General features: G+C 57.1%; 1 protein-coding gene across 2 annotated transcripts; it reads right to left on the minus strand.

Moving 5' to 3' along the window:
- Positions 1 to 8043: 8043 nt before the first annotated feature.
- Positions 8044 to 14918, minus strand: EMX2 (empty spiracles homeobox 2). 2 transcript variants are annotated; one of them, XM_059173063.1, is made up of 3 exons: positions 13902 to 14918; positions 11789 to 11973; positions 8044 to 9579 (listed from the first exon to the last, which is right to left on the minus strand). In XM_059173063.1, the coding sequence occupies exons 1-3, from the start codon at positions 14308 to 14310 to the stop codon at positions 9412 to 9414; spliced, it is 762 nt and encodes a 253-aa protein (XP_059029046.1). In that variant the 5' UTR covers positions 14311 to 14918; the 3' UTR covers positions 8044 to 9411. The 2 variants fall into 2 exon arrangements, with proteins under 2 accessions (XP_059029046.1, XP_059029047.1); XM_059173064.1 differs by lacking the exon at positions 11789 to 11973 and having other exon boundaries at positions 9476 to 9579.
- Between the last annotated feature and the right edge of the window lie 769 nt (positions 14919 to 15687).

The raw sequence follows: 15687 nt of genomic DNA on the forward strand, positions 1-15687 counted from the left end.
CACACTTAGTCATGCCTTCGTGCCATGGTAACCCCGTGCTCACCTACACACACACACACACACACACACACACACACACTCTCGCAGGCTCTCACCCACAAAGTGTTCACACTCTTGCACTTCCAAGCAGTCACACACACATGTGCCTTTGTAGTTCATTACTCAGCAGCCCCACCACACAACACGCTTGTGGTCACCATCCCTCTGCGTGGCGTGCAGTACCTCCATCGTGGTTGAGACCCAAGGCTGAGGCACCCGGAACCCCAGGCTGGGAAAAGGGCGGAGGGCGGAGGGCGGGGGGGGGGGGGCGGCAGTCCCCTGATAAGTGCACAGCAGTGATGCGAGGACAGCTCAGAACAAAGCTGATTCTTAATAATAAAGTCACCCTCAATAATATTGAGCCAACACACAGAAACTCTGCCCAAACTCAAGTGTATGGAATACAGAGTGTGCACTGCCTGAAAGACGGGGGCCGGGGGGAAATTCTCCCTGACATCCAGCTTACACCTCATTCTCCAAGGCACAGGAGGGATGCCTCTTCCCTCAGTTTGCAGACACAGTGTGGGTTGCAACAGCCCCTGTCCCCCAAGGCCTCGTGCCCACTTACACATCCATGTGTGTGCACCACGTGCTGTGTGAGCACATTCAGGTACAGACACTCTGGCCTGCTGGGTACACAGTCAAACTGGGGCACAAAACTCTCTTCCTTATTATGTTCACTCCAAGGGATCCAAGCCCAGAGCCTTCCCCCCTTCCTTGTCCTGTGCCGCTGCTGCCGATACCCTCAACCCCCTGTCCCAGGCCTGGCATCCCCAGGCAGGCCCCCAGGAACCCTGGCTTGAGAACAGGATCCAATGAGCAGGGTCTCCCACAAGTGACTCCACCTGTCCCCCGCTACCTGGCACTAGGATGAGGCCACTGCCTGCACAGTCCTTGCTGAGGGGAGAGGCTGGGCCTTGTGGGGCCCTCTAGGTGGCCAAGGACATCCCCATCCACCTTCTGAGTAGGCCTGCAGCAGGTGCGTGGGGGGTATCTGGGGGGGGGGGGGGAGGGAGGAGCTGTTTCCAGGAAGCCTTGCAGCCTCTTGGAGCCAAACAGAGGGGAAGCTATGTCCAGGTCCATCATTTCTAAATAAACCAGGCCTTCTGTCCAGGCTGCAGAGTCTGACCAAACCCTGCCCCCACCCCCCCAGCCCCTAGGTGTGCCCAGGAAACCCAGGGGAAGGACAGGAGGTGGCCTTGAGATGCCTGGCTTTAATGACCTCACTGTACGGTGACTCCTGACCTCTTACTTTCCACGGGCCTCCCTGCAAGACAGAGGCTCTCAGACCTAAAGAGACCTTATGGGGGCCCGGAGCCCCCCGCCACTGTCCAAGCACTGCACCCTGAAGAGAGGCAGGGGGAGGGGGGAAGGTGCTGCCCCAGGCAACACCGCCCCGTACCTTCTACACTCTACCGGGCAGGGTCCCGCCCAGAACCACCCGCTGACTGCTGGGGGGCGGGTGGGGGCGGTCCTGGCCGCCTGCCGGCCCCCCAGCTCCAGGCTGGCTCCTCGGGTTTAGGGGGGAGGGAGAGGAGCATCCACACTCTCTGGGGAGCAGAGCGGAGCCCCGCGAAGTGACCCCGTTTCTGAATGAAATTGAGCTGCCATTTTCATCTTCTTCCCAAATGTCAGCTGCGTTAGATCAGATTAGGAGCTAATCTCTTGCCAAAATTCATTTCCGAACAAGAGAGGTGGCTGCGGGCGGGCGGGTGGAGGTTTGTTGTTTGTTTCGGTAGCCCTCCCCCCCCCCCACCCCGCCCGACACACGCAGCCGCGCACACTCTTTCTCCGCGGCTGCTGGGCTGCGGCGCGGGTGGAGGCCGGGGGCCCCGCACTGAGGGCCCGAGGGGAGCTGCGGGAGGTCCGGCCGCGGCGCCCCCGGGAGCAGCAGGTCGCCCGCGTGGGGTTGGGAGGGCAGCAACCCGGACCTGAGCTCCGCAGTAGCGCCGAACCGGTGCGATTTCATCTCCGAAAGCTCGGACGGCTGCGAGGCCCCAAGAGTCCTTTCCCGCCGGAGACGAAGGGGACCCGGGACCAGAAGGGGCAAGACACGAGGGACGGGCACGGAGGGGGCCTGCAAGCCTGCGCCGTATCTTCCCTGCGAGCCCGAGGTCCCTCCCCAAACCCCGCCTCCCCCTCCCCCTAGCCCCCATCCTCCCACCCTGCGGGCCAGGGTGGTAAAAGGGAAAGGAAAGGCGATTGCACCTAAAGAGAGAAGAGGAAGGGGAGGAAATAAATGCCCAAACGAAGTGGTCAGTACCTTGCAGGCCTCATTTGACAAGTGACCAGAACACAGCCGCTGGCCTGAATGCATAATTACCCCCAAGTGAAAATTCCCCATCTAATTTGATATTTGGTTCTTTGCAGAAGCTATAGCCTTCGTAAATAATATACAAAGTAAGAAACCTAATCCCGCCTGCTAGAATGTTTAATTCATCATTATGCGAGCTAATTGGAAGGTGATTATATGGTAATTGCTCATTAGTGGTGTATATTTATCGCTGTACCTTATGTCAAGGCCATGGGAATTGTGTAGAGTCTGTTCTCTCATTTCAAGGATCAGTTTCAGAAGCAGGAGCGAAGCAGAAAGATCAAGTTCTTCCTGACGTCAGGTCCAGCAGAGGGCTATGGAGACCCACGCTATATATAGGGCCTGAAGTGGGCTGGGGGCAGGGGTGGCCTGGGACCAGGCTGAGGCCGGGAGCTGGGAGGTACCAGGCAGCCAGAACCCTGCCAGGAAACCCGGTCTTCCCAGGGAAAGAGGAAAGACATGGGGCTGGGGGCCCTGGACCCTTTTCCAAGCGCTACCCCATCCCCCCTCCAGGCTCTTCCCGGGTCCTTCAGGTGCGTCTGGACCTCTGGGCTCATGCTGGGAGGAGCCCTTACCTCTGCGCTTCCTCTCGGATCCCGACGGTGTGTGGAGGGATAGTAGGTGTGGGGTAGAGAGGAGGATGTCTAAGGCTTGATGTGGACACTGGGTAGGAGATGGAAAGCGAGAGGTAAGGTGTGATTTGGAGAAAGAGCTAGAATTTGGAGCGCTGGAGGCTTGGGGTTCCTCTTCCATCTGATCCCAGAAGACCGGGGCATTGTTACTCTTAACTCCCTGCCCGGCCAAAATTTTCTCTCAATTTCCCATCCAGAGAAGCGGGGCACGCCCGACAGGACTGTGTTGTTGGTGGTGCCGAGGGAGGGGAACCCAGAGTCGCTCTGGGTAGGCAGCAAGACCAGGGCGAAAGAACTCTAGAAACCTGAAGAAAGGCAGGACGTGAGCCCAGCCCAGCGCCAAGGCCAGTCAGTGCCTGAGTTGGGAAATCTCGAGAGGCAGGAAGGCCTGTCTGAAATCCCGAGGGTGCGGAGGAAAGATGTGGGCTGGGTCTGCGGGTGGAGTTGAGGGCAAGGAAGGGACGGTGGGCCTCCGGCAACTTGGAGGACCCCGCCGCGAGTCTAGAAGACCCGCTTCCCGCCGAGCATCCTCGCACGTGCGCGCGATCTTTGGCGTGCTCTGGCGCCCCCTCGGAGGAGTGCGACGCGCCCTGCCCTCCCCCGACCCCGGGCCCGGGGCGCCAAGCACCCTTGCTCGCAGCCCCCGGGGCCCTCCCAAACCCCCTTCCCACTCCCGCTGGGCAATAGGCACTAATGAACAAAAGGCCAATTAGACGCCGGGACGAGGCTGATGAATGGACCTTTCGCTTTCAAGCGTGGCACCGCCTCGGGTTTCCCGGCGTACAGGGTCGCTCCAGGAGAAGCTGCCTCCCGGAGCGGGGTCACTGCTGGGGTCAGCGGGTTCTCAAAACTCCCACTTCCCCCTCGCTGCGGGTTTGGTTGGGGGAGGTAAATCCGGCGGCCGAGCCTGGGCCTACACCAGCGGCCTCCGCAGCCGGGCCTCGCCGCACCCCGACTTCACAGGCCCCTTGCCACCGCCTGCCGCCGCCCCGAGGCGGCACCCAAGGACATCTAAGGCTGATTGCGGGAATAATAATAAAGGCCGGCCTAGAAAAACGTGCAGGTATCCCAAAAAACCGGCTGTTTTTTTACCAAACTCTGGGGCGAGGGGTGCGCTGTGGGAACAGTACGTGAACCCAGGCTTCTGCGGGACACACGCGCCTAGATTGCGAGGCGTACAAAAACTGCCCCGGTGCCGGATAGGGACGCCAGCGCTCGGGGACCTCCACCCAAACACACAGAAATGTTCCCGCGGGTCACACACAGGCCGGGGGCCTTCCCGTTGCCTGCGATCCACAACTAGAGCGGAACTCCCAGATGCGCACTCTGCCAGCGGACGCTGGCACACACGCTCCCTACAGAAAGTGCATTTCTCCACCTCCGTAGACTAGAGAGCCACGCAGCTGCCCGTCCAAGTCCCACCTCGATATAAACTCGACGCCCAGGGCAAGCCGGACACCTTGACACGCTCACACAACCCACAATGGGCAGCGCTGAGCTCTTCGGCCTCGAACATGCCCTTAGCACCTTCAGCACCTACACATCATATCCTGACTTAAGTCCTGGCTCAGAGACACTCAATCGCATCTCCGCACGAACACAACTGTTCCACGGACCTAACTCAGGCGCTCCACCTACACAAACACACGAGCCTCGCCTCTCATTCTAGGGACTTCCACCCGCTTATTCCGACTTGAAACTGCGCACGGGCGGGCAGCCCAGCCCAGATGCCCCCACCGCGGAGCGGGGCCCGGGGCCGAGCCGCCAGGGTCCCTCCCCAGCCGGCCTGCGCGACCGGAGACTTTGTTTCCTGCGACTCTGAGGCGGGGACGGGGAGGAGCCGAGGTTTCCAGAGCCGAACGCAGGCCCGAGCCCCCTTTCTGCCAGGCCCACTTGGCGTGGCTGTCTGCCTGCCACAATCCGCCCCTAGCACAAAAGTGGCTCGGCAGGTTCCGGGCCGCCGCCAACGCTCCCGCTCCGGCTCGGCTCGGCTGCCAGGAGCAGCGACGGAGGGAGATGGGAGCACCGGACACCCAGAAGCAAAGGCAGAAAGGGGGAACCTTCCGGAGGTCCCAAAGCTTCCCCCACCCCAGGAATTTCTGGTGCCTTGAAATAGCCCAAGCCCGACCCCGTCCCCTCCCGCCCCGCGCCTGCATATGGGACCCTTGGCTGCGGAGGAGTAGGACCCCTAGCAAGAAACGCACATGGAGTCCACGGATACCTGGCGGGAGAACCTAGGGCGCACACTGGCACCGTACACTCCGCTTGACTTTCTCAGGATAACGCAACCCACCCCAAATCCACTTGGCACAGGGGGGCTACACGGGAAAGGCCCACCAGTAATCAACAAGGGAGCAGGATGCAAACGTAACCTATATCCTCGTTCGGGGTAACAGGCGGGACACAAGGCAACACTCGTGCACTTCCGCCATGTGCAGGGAAGAATGCAGGACCTGCCCCTCGATGTCCGTAGAGCCCTTCCAGGGGCATCTAGGCCTGGCACCCGTATACCACGCAGGCGTACGCAGACCTGAGGCACACAGCTTCCACGTACCCCAGCCCAAAAGGCTCCAGTCCCGTGTGCGCCCACTGCGGAGTGCTCACTGCAGCCGCGAGGGCCACGCGCCCCGCACCCTGCCCCGCGCCCTGCGCCCCGCGCCCAGATAGTCATCGTGGGATGGCATCTCGCAAATATTTATATTCCTCAACGCCACGGCAGCCCGCGTCCACATTAGACGCTCTAATCCTGCCACTTTAAATAGATGAATTAATAAAGCAAACGAGCGGCTAATAAGCTGACTGTCCTGCCTTTTTGAGGCGGGGGAAGGACTCGAAAGTGCGCCAAATTTGTTTGCAGTGGATCAAGGCGAGCCGCCTCTGCTTCACTTTCTTTATCTTAATTCCGACTTGAAAAGATATAATTATCTAGTTTGAACAGAGCTGCTATCAAATCCTTCTTTGGGCCGGGAAGGGGGGCGTTGGAGTGGATTGCGGCTCTCTGAGCCGCTCGGTGCAGCCGGAGATAGCGCGTAATGAAGATGTGGAGGCCTGAGATACAAAGGGCATTAACCTCATTAGCATGAAACCTTTTCTTCTTACCATTGTGGGACCCTTTCAGCCGCCTAATCCCCCCTATTTTCAAAGCTTGGTTTGTAATAAAGCTTTTAGTTTTTTTTTTTTTTTTTCAAAGCTAATAGTATTCTCTGATGATTTTATTGCTGTTACACTACATAGGACGTTTACCAAAAAAGAAAAAAAGAAAAAAAATCTTGGTCACCCTCTCCCTTTTCTTGTACTTAAAAAAAGTACATAGTTTCTGCAGAAATAAGCCTTTTATTAAGATGGGGATTTTTTTTTTTTTTTTCTGGAAAGGCCAGTTGGAATTTCGACATGGCTGTGCTCCGTGTTTGAGGCATTCTCCATTTGGGGGAATGAGTGGAAGGAAAAGGTAACTTGTTTAAAAGGGAAGAGGTTCTGTGGTTCTGTAGCGGCGACTGCAGCACACTCGGGACAGCCATCCGACAGGGAGGTCTCTCTGTCAAAGCAGCTGGAAAGCCAACTTCAGTTTCCAGGATACCCAGGAGAGCACCTGTCCCTTTGAGAAGAAAGCCTGGAACTCTCCCGGCAGCTTGCTTCCCCCCAGCATCGTCCTGCAGGCAAGTGTCCCCCCAAATAACATACACCTTCCTAGGGCAGCCTGCGTGAAAACGTGCCATAGACAGCCAGGGTTCTCCAGAGGAACCGAGACGGAGGAAAAAAGGAGAGACGGGCAGAGATAAAGAAGAAAGAAAAAAGAGAGAGAGAGAGGGAGAGAAACCAAGAATGAATTCTACTTTAGAAGAGAAGAGGGGAAGGAAAAAAAAAAAAAAGAAAGAAAGAAAAATTTCCATAGTGCCCTATAGTCCCCACACGTGCACGGAATGTCTAATCTTAACTTTTCAAGGCAGGGTGTTAACAAAGCTTGTATTTTTGCCCTGCATTGTAACTTGGCCTTATCACAGTGTAAAGGGTGGGGAGATTGTCCTAAATTATGTCCAGGCGGCCCCCCTGGATCCGTGGATTAAGAGATTAAAGGAGACCACTGGGCAAGGCCTCCTCTTTCCCCTTCATATTCCTGGTATGATAATTGCTTAAACTGATTTGCACTTTCACAAAAGCTCGCAGGACGCTTTGTAGCTCGAACAGAACAGACGAGGTTTCTCTATCAATGGAAATAAAACTGATTAATGCAGCCTATCAGGATAAGAAGCAAATGAAGCATGCAAAAACAACCTCGTACCCCCAGAAGGGGGAAGGAGGAGGGGAAAAAAAGCTAAGTTTCCTCCAAGACTGGTTACAACTTTTTCTTTAACGTTAAAATTAAGAGTTGAAGGTTTCTCGGAAAGCTTGCCTTATAAGGCTGCTGAGGGCCTTGTGCTTGCCCTCAGACTGGGTCCCGACAGGAAGGAAGGAAGGAAGCAAGCAAGCAAGCTCTGGAGGGGGAGAGGAAGGAAGAAGGAAGGAAGGAAGGAAGGAAGGAAGGAAGCAGGGGGGAGGCAGGGAGAGAGGGAAGGAAGGAAGGGAAGGAAAGAAAAAACTGGTGGCGGGGGGGGGGGGGGGGGGGGGAGGAGCCTGTACTTCTGGGTTTGAAGTCAGCAGCACAGTTTAAAAGTCTTAGGATTCGGATTCCGCTAAGTGTTTCCTCCAATCCTAGGGGAATATTCTTCAATGCTTAACTATGTGCCCAGATTAAAACAACAACAACAACAAGTAGAAATTAAGAGAAGTAAGCACTTTTTAACCTGAAATTCAAACTAAACTCCCTCAGGGAGCCTTGCAATGGCCAAGGTCTGCTTGGAAAACTTTCCTCCCACCCCTTTTCTGCAGGACTTAAGTTTTCCTAATCCTCTCCCTTTTCCACGCTCATCTCTCTTTAAAATGCCCAAGAATCCATCCGTCTGGCCCTTTTGTGGGTGAGGAGCCTGGGTCTCTTGAGCCTCCTTGGAGAAGGACCACACTCAAATTATAGATACTTTAAAAAAAAAAAAAAAACTCACTTCAGTTTCTCAAAACGACTACTCTGAGGGCATATTGATAAATCTTTATTGACAAAATATTGACATTGACATACTTCTTGGAAGTATATAGTGTGTTAGAATTCTAACAAATTAACACAAAACACAAAAATATTTACATTCTGGTATAGAAGACATTAAGGAAGCGTTTGTCACTCTCTTTAGTAAGTCTATGATCTTGGAATAGAAACTCAGTGCTTGAAAACTTGCCGCCATGTCCTTGGCCACACTTAACATCCTCCCCGCTAACTACAGTCCTTTAGTTTTTGCGACAGATAGATTTAAAGTTTGGGAATGGCCTTTACAGCGAATGGTTGAATTTGGCCAACCTCTCCAACCACCAAAAGGAGTTTACTTCGGGGTTTTAAGCCTTCGGGATGTTAGGAAAGGGAATGTTCAAGAAATAGAATTAATTTAGGGTTTTTTTGTTTTTTTGTTTTTTGTTTTTCCCAGCACAAGTCCTGACTCCTCTTGTGGGCACCCTCCCCCACCACCCCCAGCCCCCCATCCTGCTCCCCATTTCTCCGTAAGAGGACCACTATCGCGGAGCCTACTTCATTTACCTTTCACAATCACTTTGACATCAGAAGGTATCAAGAAGTGTTTACAGACTGCACATTTCTCGAAAAAAAAATCAAAATAAAAAGCACACAGAACCTGTCTTTCAAAGGAAAAGAAAATTACAATTCATTTTCTGTCTTTAGACACCATTCGCCCAACAACTGCAACATGCAATTTAAGTTTTTGAACAGGTGTGGGTTGGGGCTAGATACGGAATTTCGATTGCTAGTATTACTAATTATTTTTTAAAGATTGGTGGGGGGGGAGACTCTGCGAAGTGCAAAAGAAAAAGTCCTGTGCCTGGTTGGGGTTTTCTTTTACCATCATTATTATTACCATTATTATTTTTAAAAAAAATCAGGACTGCGATAAATGGAATACCTGCCAATCATCTTGTCTCGCTGGGCTGGCGTTGACTGACAGCTTCCCTTGTTCAGAGCGCCTTCCACGGTGCCACATTTGGATCTCTCTCCCTCTCCCTCTCTCTCTCTCAGTCTCACTCTCTTTCTCTCTCTCGCTCTCTCTTTCTCAGCTGCCTCTTTAGACAAGGGGTGCCTGTTGATCAAGTAGCCTGTGTCCTCTGCCATCTCCGTGCAGCCTGGGATCAGGACCCCGCGCCCTCGCTGCCCAAAGTCCGCGAAGTGCCGACACTCTCTGACTCCCTCTTCCTCTTCTCGGTGACTGTGTGTGTATGTGTGTGTGTGTACGGTTTGTTTTTGTTTTGTAGCTTGTTTTTGTTTTTCTTCTACCCCTCCTCTCCCTGTCTGTTTTGCTCCGTGGTGTCCGTTTCTGTGGGGTTCGGTTTGTGTTTTTAATCGTCTGAGGTCACGTCTATTTCCTCGGGACTCGCCTGCTTGGTGGCAATTCTCCACCGGTTAATATGGTGCGTCCCTTTTTTCTTTTGTTGCGAATCTGAGCCTTCTTCCTCCAGCTTCTGTCTTTTGAACTTCGTCCTTCGGTTCTGAAACCATACTTTTACCTGTGGACAAGAGGCGGATGGGGCGTGTTAGTCCCTCCACAGCGCCCTCCTATTGCTTCCTCCTCCAGGCGGTGCCTTCGAGAGAGAGCCCAGTCCCCCAGTGGCACAGCAAAAAGGCTGGGCTCCCCCAGGCCTCCCTTCTTGGGGCCGAGCTCCTAGTGCTGTCAGCTAGGAAGCCTGGCTCCCTACCCTTCTGGGCCCTGGTGGGGTGTTTCCCCCAGACCAAGTGGCCCAGAGGGCACAGTGCCCCTGCCCCGCCTGGCCCTGGAAAGGACAGCCACCTCCTGCTGAGAGCAAAAGCCTTGCAAACCCTGGAAAACCACTACAACAATCATAAGTAAAGTAAAATAAAAAGAGACAAGTCCCTGACTCCCTCTACCTCGTCAGTGCAGGGGAGACCTTACTGCCGTCGGCTGCGGCAGCTTTCTGGTGCAAGGCCCAATGTGCTTTCTATTTTGTCTGTTTCCGCAGCCTTGCCTAAATATAGCGCCTCCTCTGCCAGGCCTCGGCCCTGGGTAGGCAGTCAGGATCTGCCTGAGCTTCCTCTTCCTCGCCCAGGACTCCTGCAGGTGAGGAGTTGGGGGGCGGAGGAGTACTGGAGGAAACCTGCGGGATGGTTGGACGCCTAGGCCTGGGGACCAGCCCACCTGTACCTTTCCAGCTGGGAAATGAAGCTCAAAAGTGAAAGCTTCTGAAAGAACCGCGGGATAAAGAGGAAGTGAGAGAGAAACTAAGAAAGAGGAAAGAAGAGTGAAGCTCCCTTCCTTCCCTCCTGCGGACCAGCCCCAGGACCCACCAGGCCCAGGCTCACACGCTGGTCACACCATTTCCCATCAGAGCTGGATTGGAGGCCTCATCTCCCCAGAGCAGCTGCTAGAGGTCCAGGGAGCAATGATGTGGGGCTGGGCTGCCATCCCCATCATCCTCTGGGGGTGCTGGGCAGTGGGTCCCCATTCAGCCACCATAGGAGACACCAACACTGTCCCAGCTTCTCCGCAGTGCAGTACAGTGAGGGAAATGCGGGTGACAGCACCTCCCCTGTCCCCAGGCCTGTCCCTTCCTGAAAGCAGCAGCCCAGGCCCCTGAAGCCCTCCCCACTCCCTCCTTTTCTAAGGCCGGCCCAGGTCCCGGCTTGCTCTCCCCAATGCCCCAGTCCCCCAAAGTGCCCCATGAAAAAGCCGAGCTGGAACAAGGCTGAGTTTAATTTGCTTTGAGTTTGCTAATTGAGGGGGAGGACGGTTCATTTCTCCCCGGCGCTCGCCCAAGGCGCGCGTCGGTGCGCTCGGGGCTTGACACGCACACAAAGACTCCAGGCAGCGTGGGCAGCGAGGCGGACAAAGACCACCGCGGCCTCCGCTATCCAGGAGAAATCAGCCGGGCCGCGCCTTGTGTCGGGCCCCCGCACCAACCCGCGAGGCCCTCTTCGGTTTTGTCCAGGGGGACGTTTTAAAACAAAAGCCTCGACCTCTTTGCGCCTCCCAGAAAAAGTGTTACAACTTAATCTGCCCCAAAACGTTACTGTTCGCTGGGAACTTTGACCCCGCCCTGTGGCTCTGCGTACAGTAGCGCCTACTGTAGCCCTAAGCCCCCTCCCCGACCCCAGCAAGCTGGAGCCAGACCCGCCTCCGGAGCCCCGCTGCGCCGCAGGGGTCTGTCCCCGGTGGCAGCCCTTCCCTGCAGCCTTCCAGCTCTGTTTTGCTGATTTAGGGACACACCTAGGATGTCAGGCCTCTCAGCCTTCTGATTCTCTGATCCCCTCAAGGGAAGTAACTAGAGCCGTCGGTGTGAACCTTGGGTCTGCCGTGGCACAGAACTCCAGTTTAACCCACTCCCAGACATCTCCAGACTCGAGCCTCAAGCATCCAACACCTTGTCCCTCACCCTTCTGTGCTCTCCTTCTCCGGGCACCCAGCCCCGAGTCCCCAGACTCTAACCAAAAGCACACAGGTGTCTTAACCCGGAACTCTAGGTCATGCCCAGCCGGACAAGAGGGAGCTACTCAGCCGGTCTCCCAGAGCCTAGGGTGGGTGGGCTCCTACAATCCCTTGCTGGAACCCAAGGAAGCCAACCACCTCAAAACTGATTCATTCTGAACCCAAGCATGGAACCAGCTCCCGGGCTCTTTGCCAAAGGCCCTCTCGGAGCTCCGCACTTGCGTGCCGCCTGCACGGGGCCAGAGATGGGACCGCGGGGTGCACGCAGTCCTCACCTGAGTTTCCGTGAGGCTGAGGCTGTGCGCCAGCTGCTTCCTCTCGGCACCCACCACGTAGTGGTTCTTCTCAAAGGCGTGTTCCAGCCTCAGAAGCTGGGATGGGGAAAAGGCGGTTCGGATCCGCTTCGGCTTTCGGGCCAACGCGTTGTGCAAAAGGAAGCTCTCTGGGCTTGTGTGGTTCCCTGCCAGGGACATAGCAGAAGTCCCGTTAGAGGAGACCGCTCTGGCCGGCGGGGCCGGGCGCTTCTCCCGAGCCGGGCTGGCGGGGCTCATCGTTCATGGCCTTCGCGCTGCCTGTGCGGTTGGGCCCGTGGGAACGCGGGGCCCTCCGGAGGTGGGCGAAGAGGACGCCGACCTAGCTGTCCGCCCGGGAACACGGAGCCCGTACCCGTGCAGAACCCACCCAGACGCTGCCCGGGTGGGACAAGTCCCCAAGCTTCTGACCTCGGCGGGCTTCGCAGCCGCCCTGCACCCAAGGGCCTCACCACCCCCTCGCCCGGGCCCCCGGGGCAGAGGGGCAGCAGAGCCAGGCCCCGGGATTGGCGCCCAAGATCCAGAGAAACTTTCTCTTTTTTTCTGACCTCAGGGAACGGGAACATTAACCCCCGGGCTGGAGAGGCGGCGGGCCGCTCTGCAGACTTTTCTCGGGAACTTCATTTTGTATTAAGTCTCTTCCCCTCCGGGAAAGTACAAGAGTCTGGGCGTGTGGTTGCCGCCCGGCCGGGGTCGAAATTTCGCCGCCGGGTGCCCAGGGTTTCCGCAGCCACTGCCTCCCGAGGACGCGGCTTCCGCACTGCCCCGCTCCAGAGAACTAGAAGACGGGAACGAAAGGATCGAAACCCAGGGGCTGCCGAGTTACGGGCGCCCTGTTGGGCTGTGCGCGGGCCCAGAAGATCCCAGCTACTTCGGGCCTGGTGGGGGCACCAAGGGCATAGCTGACAGAGAATGAGGAAAGGAGCCATAAACTTTGTGAGCAAAGCCAGAATAGTTTCGGGTTCACTCAGGAGGGTGGGAAGTCGATTCACTAAAAACCCAAACAAAGAAAAACAAACCGAGTGTTTAGGAGAGAATGGAGGTAAATCCGGTCCCAGAATTAGGATGAAAGGCTGTTTTTGTTTTGTTTTGTTTGTAATTGGGGAGGGTGGAGGTATCTACCGGATTTTAGGTCCTGATAGGAACGCAAAGGGTTAATGAATGGACAAGCCGCTGAGTATTGATCGGCTGTCGAGGGAGGTAGGTCTTTTCCCCCAAGCTCCGACCACTAAACTAATTACTCGTCCCCTTTTCTGGATTTTTAACTTTCTTCCTACCCCCACTCAGAAAAAAAAGCAAACACATTTTTTTTTTTTTAATGGCAAGGGAAAACACTTAGATCTTTTCGTCCAGCCCGTCTCCCGATAGGGTTCATTTCTTTTAAAACAAAAACAAAAACAAAAACAAAAACCAGACAGAACCTGCCTTCCCGCCGCGAACACTCTGCCCGCATTTGAGCAGGTCTTAGCGAGCGTGCCGAGCCTCGGAGGTTACTACCCGCGAGGGTTCCAGGCCCCTCCGCAGGCCTCCAAAAAAAGGGAAAACAAGCCCCTAGGCTACGCTCTGGGGACGCGAGGGTCTCCTCGCCGCCCGAAGAGGGTCGGAAACTGAGAAGTCGCGGGGCTAGGCTTGAAGGGACGAAGAGTGGGTGGCGAACAGGGTCTTATGCAAAGGCGAACCTGGTGGCCTGGCCGTGGCCCCTCGGAGCTAGGGCAACCAGGGCACCGCGGAGGAGACGGAGAGCCTGGGTACCCCGCGGGCTCCGGGACTCCTTGGCGGCTGGCGCTCAGAGAAGGCTGTCCCAGCCTGTCTCCACCCAGCCTTCGGGGACAACTTCTCCCTTTGCGTCCCTCTTTAAGGGGTCCAGCGGCCCCAGACCAGCCCCCAAAGCGGCCGCAGCTTCAAAGACTGGGGACCAGCACCATGCCCGGCCCCTCGCCGCCCAGTTTCCGAACGGGACTCGCGGGCCCGCGAGCTGGAGGAACCTCCTCCCAGGCCTTGCCAAGCGCCCACCCGGCACGCAGGCCGAGGGCAGTGCGGGACGCGGCGCGCTGCAGCCCCGCGACGTGGCACGTACCTTGGAAGCGGTGGCCCAGATATCGGTAGCGGTGGATGAGCCAGGGGTAGAAGGTGGACGGGTCCCGCTGCTGCGAGGCGAAGAGGGGGTGTGGCGAGTGCGAGGAGGGCAGGGGGTGGGCGGCCAGGGCGTGCGGCGGCGGCACCGGGTGCACGGGCACCGCGGGGTTGGGCGGGTGCGAGACCGCCTCGGCGAACACCAAGTCCGGGTTGGAGTAGACGCCCCTGCCGGCGGCGGCGGCCGCGGCGGCCGAGTGGAAGCCGTTGAGGAACGGGTTTATGGGGCTGGAGTTGGCGTAGCTGAGCGCCGCGGGACGGATGGGGTCCTCAGAGCGCGAGGCGGGCAGGGGACTGTCCTTGGCCACCAGCGACTCGATGGTGAAGCAGCGCTTGGGCGCCGGCTGGAACATGCTGCGCCGAGGAGCGGGCGCCCGAGGCTCCCGGCTCCCGGCGACCGCGGCACGCTGCCTCCGCCGCCCGCAGCCCGCGGCGAGGACGGACGAGAATTGGGGACTTGTTTGTTTGGGGTGGGGGTGGGGGGAGGAAAGGAAGAAAGAAAGGAAAGGAAAAGGAAAGGAGGGGGGAGGGGGGAGGGAGAGACAACGCCGAGGATCCCGAGAATCTTGCACCAAACGCGCCCAACCTGGAGAGAGGGGGAAAAATCCTTCCAGAAGAATTTGCAGGCTTGGATTGGGGTAATTTTTTTTCTTTTTTTTTTTTCTTTCTTTTTTTTTCTTTTTTTTTTTTCCTTTTTTTTTTTTTTTTTTTTTTTTTTTTTTGGCGAGATGGCGTGGGGGGATCGGAGTTAGAGGCGGGGGGGGGGGAGTTTCTCGGGGGAGGCAAAAAAAAGTTTTCTCTCCTCTGCAAAAGGCGGGCAGGGCGCCCTAAGTCCAAGGACAATCCATGGAAGTGTTCGCTTCTTCACAAGTTGTGCAAACGATTTGTTAGTTCATGAGCCTAATTAGTGCGGGGATCACATAAACAGCTTCCTCCGAAGCCTGGTAAATGGCTTGATGATTGGTCGCTATTACTCGCCCTGAGGTGGAAGGGGGGAGACTCTTTAAAGTGCGTCAGAGGGAGGCGAGCGCCTGGGAACCCGGAGGCCTGGATCCCGGCCGAGTGTGGAACGGAGTCGGCGCCGCGGCCTCGGCCGAGCCTCCTGTGCCCGCCGGGCCGCTGGCCTCGCCGCGCCTTCGCCCCGCGCTCCTAGCTCCCTCGCTCCCGCGTCGCCCGCCGCGGCTTCTCCTCCTCCTCTTTCGCCTCCTCCTCTTCCTTCGGCCTCCTTTCCTCCTCCTTCTCCTCCTCCTCCTCTTCTTCCTCCTCCTCTTCCTCCTCCTCCTCCTCTTCCTCCTTCTTCTCCTCCTCCTCTTCTTCTTCCTCCTCCTCTTTCCCCACCTCCTCCCCCTCTGCCACCGCCTCCTCCTTCACCACCACCACTCCCTCCGGGGCACCCCGGTCCCTGCAGAGTCCCCGGCCCGCGCCGCCTCTGCTGCGGCCCCCCGCATCCCGAGCTGGAGGGACAGACGGACAGACGGACACGCAGATCCCTCGCGCCTAGCGCTCGGCCGCTGCTGCCTCTGTGGCCCTGCGTCCGGGAAGCTGGGATCGCCCCCCGGAGCACGGCGAGGGTAAGTGGATTCCGGGCGTGGGCTAACGGAGCCGCTCGGTTTCATCAGTCCCCACCCCCCCGGCAGAACTCCCGGCGGTTTCCCAGGTGAGGATGGAGCCTGGGCTGGAGGTTGGGGGTGGGGGTGGCGGGGGGTCATCCAACCACGCGTAGCGTCGAG

The sequence above is a fragment of the Mustela lutreola genome, chromosome 4, assembly GCF_030435805.1.
Source record: "Mustela lutreola isolate mMusLut2 chromosome 4, mMusLut2.pri, whole genome shotgun sequence".
In the NCBI taxonomy this organism is placed as follows: domain Eukaryota; kingdom Metazoa; phylum Chordata; class Mammalia; order Carnivora; family Mustelidae; genus Mustela; species Mustela lutreola.